Genomic DNA, 2,883 nt, shown 5'->3' with positions numbered 1-2,883 from the left:
CTGCCGCTGCGCCGGCGGGGGTGGCGGCGGCACCAAGCAGCAGCAGCTCCGGCGCCCGCCTGCTGCTGGCCCGGGGCGCCGGGGCTGACGCCGTCGGCGCCCATGAGGGACTTGCGCTTCTTGTTCTTGTCGACGGCCATCATGTTCTGCAGCAGCGTCTGGAGCCCCGTGCTCGACTTGAAGGCGTTGATGTCCTGGTCGGTGTGCGGGTAGTCGAGGCGGTTGTAGAGCTCGCGGCGCTCCTCGTTGAATACGGAGCTCCGGGCGAGGATGCGCTTGATCTCGACGAGCAGCGACTCCTCCTCGTTGGCTTCTTCCTTGGTGCCGCTGAGGCCGTTGACGGCAAACTCCTTGCGGACGCGCTCCTGCTGGGGGTTGAAGTTGAGCATGGTCTCGTGCAGGGCAAACTCTTCTTTCGTCATGTACTGGACGGGGGTCTGGGCGCTCATCATCTTGGCGGCGATTTCGTAGTAGCGGGCCTTGGAGGGCCTCCATGGTCCTCGGCTTGGGCACGGGGGATGATGGCCTTACTCTCGTCCCCGTGGCCGAGGCCTCGCCGTTGATGGCTCGGGCGGCGTAGTCGTAGCGGTCCCAGATGACGGGCCAGCGCAGTTCGAAACTCCCTGACGAGCCCCATCAGGTAGTCGGCCTCGTTCTTTGGTTCAAGTCGCGCTCACGAGGTTGGTCTGGTACTGGTCCGGGCTGTACTGCGGCACGTCGACGTGGACGTTGTACTTGGCGAACGCCGAGTCCTCCAGCACCTGCTCCCGCTTGTGTTCTTGCGCCTTGGGCTCGGTCGGCGCCGCGGCGTCTCCCTGTGCGTGCGGCGCGGCGGCTGGCCGGGCCGCGTTGTCGTCGCCGTCTGTTTTCCTCCGCCAGTGGCGCAGGACGAAAGCGCCATCGTCGCCGCGCGACGAGTTCTGGAAGGCGCGCAGCTCCCACCGCGCGGCGGGGTTTCCGGACGGCGATGCGTCGCTTCTTGAAGACGGAGACCTCGGGGACGATGGCGATGGGGTTGTCGCCGCCGAGGTTCTGGACTTCCCCCCCCCCCCGCCCTTGAGGTTCGGTCGTGATGCGGCCGTCTTGAGTTTTCTTGGCTGGCCGGGGCCCGGCGTGTGCGTCGAGGTTGAGGACGTCGCGGAGGTCGCTGGACGCCATTGTGAGGAGGAGAGGAAGAGAGAGAGAGAGAGAAAAGTGTCGATGATGGAGTGGGGGTCGATGGTCGGATCAGGGTCTGTTTCCGCCCCAAGGTGAGCCCATCGATTGCACAGCGATGTGTTCGTTTCCGTTTCGTGCAGGTTGGGTCGATGGATTTCGATGGGAGGTGCGGACGGTAGATGGTGGATGCGGGTGGTGGATGGAATTGGTGGTGGTGGAAATGGTGGTGGTGGAAATGGTGGTGGAAATGGTGGTGGAAATGGTGATGGATGTGATGGCTCGAAAATTGAAGACGCGAAGTGACCTGGCTGGCTGCTGGCGCCTGCGTCGTCGTGAATCGAGGTACCGTCCACTCTCCGCTGGGGCCGTGTACATGTATGTACCTACCTACCTAGGTACCTAAGGTCCCTCTAAGGTCCCTAGGCAGCTCCCTCAGCCACGGTTTTGCCGGGTCGCCCGTGGCTTCCACCGACTCCCCGGAACAGCGCCTCTTCAATGGCAACACTTCTATTTCGTACTCGACACGCCAAATTGTGTCTTGTGCGCACATACACATGTTGACTACCTGCTGTATGAGCTCAATGCATGGTGGGCACCACCCGACAGGCATCGGCCACCTCGAGCCGACCATGTCAGCCCCGTCCCGGCCATGTCCTCCTCTCATACGGCAGCATGCCAGAGTGGTTAGTGGGTGGGACTTGAATCAGCTGTTGTTCGTCATCCCATGGGCCAGGTTCGAACCGCTGCTGTCGACGGCCTCCGGCAGTCCGGCAGTGAACCGGACATGCCTTTTTGTCCTTCCTTTCGGGTCTTGATCGACTGTCTCCTGTTTTGATGGAGCGGTGGGTGGTGTGCTAAGCATCCGTGCATCGTATCGTGTGCCGTCTCGAAAGGCCAGACAGCTGCATACAAGAGATGCCAGCTGGCCACCACGATGACCAAGAGTGGGGTAGCGTGTGGCCCCACCCGCCCGCCGGCACCGGTCAAAGCTGCTGGAGTCATCGACTCGACCTCTCTCTCCAGTACTGCCTCCGACGGAAGGTACCTACAGAAAGGTGCTTGCAGCATCAAGCTTCCGGCATCTCTACCCTCAACCACGACTATGCGGCACTCCATGCCCCCCTCTCCCGGTCATAGCAGCTATCCTTAGACCTTCGAAGACAACCTCTTGTTCTGGCGACAATACCTTCCACCCGTCTGCCGCCCCCTCTCGCATGGCATCGCCAGCATGCTCACCATCGCGTTGCCCAAGGCTGGCAGACGATGCAGACTGACGAGCACCCTCGCCTCGCCTACGACGAAAACAACCACCACGACGCCACGAACACGACCACGATGCAGGCACATCAACAACTCGGCCTGGAGAGCCGTCTCCGTTCTCGACGAGTGAGTTGTCTCCTCCGCCCCCAATCCACGCGCTGCTCGGCTGGGTCACATGCTAACGTGCGCGCCCCCTCCTCCTCCAGATGGGTGGCTCGTGAGGCCCGACCCATTAGCCTGCGGCAGCTCATGGTCTTTGGGCGCTCCCTGACCGAATCTCGACTCTTGAGCTCTGCCAACTATGTGCGGACGGAACTGCCCACTCGGTATGCGAACCCAACAGCTTTTTGTTAATTTTTTTCAAGCACAAATAAATTTATGTGTGGGGGGAAAAAATAATCTTCTTTTTTTTTGTTCGCACATTTGTATTTTTCTTTTTTTTTTTTTTTTTTTTTTTTTTTTTAT

The 2,883-nt window shown here is 60.5% G+C and overlaps 1 protein-coding gene and 1 non-coding gene across 2 annotated transcripts in view; one reads left to right on the top strand and one right to left on the bottom strand.

Annotated features, from left to right (window-relative positions):
* Nucleotides 1-1,714, bottom strand: part of VDBG_04247 (SWR1-complex protein) — a gene marked incomplete at both ends in the record, with an annotated part of 2,565 nt that extends 851 nt beyond the window's left edge. The window contains 3 exons of the mRNA XM_003006248.1: nt 34-452; nt 678-1,234; nt 1,558-1,714. Coding sequence (XP_003006294.1) covers nt 34-452; nt 678-1,234; nt 1,558-1,714 — 1,133 coding nt within the window. The remainder of the gene's footprint in view (nt 1-33; nt 453-677; nt 1,235-1,557) is intronic.
* A 110-nt stretch (nt 1,715-1,824) lies between these two features.
* VDBG_15086 lies at nt 1,825-1,910 on the top strand. Its single transcript has one exon. It is a non-coding gene; the product is annotated as a tRNA-Ser (tRNA).
* Nucleotides 1,911-2,883: the final 973 nt, after the last annotated feature.

Source organism: Verticillium alfalfae, genomic scaffold (genome assembly GCF_000150825.1).
Source record: "Verticillium alfalfae VaMs.102 supercont1.4 genomic scaffold, whole genome shotgun sequence".
Taxonomy (NCBI): domain Eukaryota; kingdom Fungi; phylum Ascomycota; class Sordariomycetes; order Glomerellales; family Plectosphaerellaceae; genus Verticillium; species Verticillium alfalfae.
The sequence above is the reverse complement of the archived record's forward strand: the minus strand, read 5'-3'. Positions and strand labels throughout refer to the sequence as shown.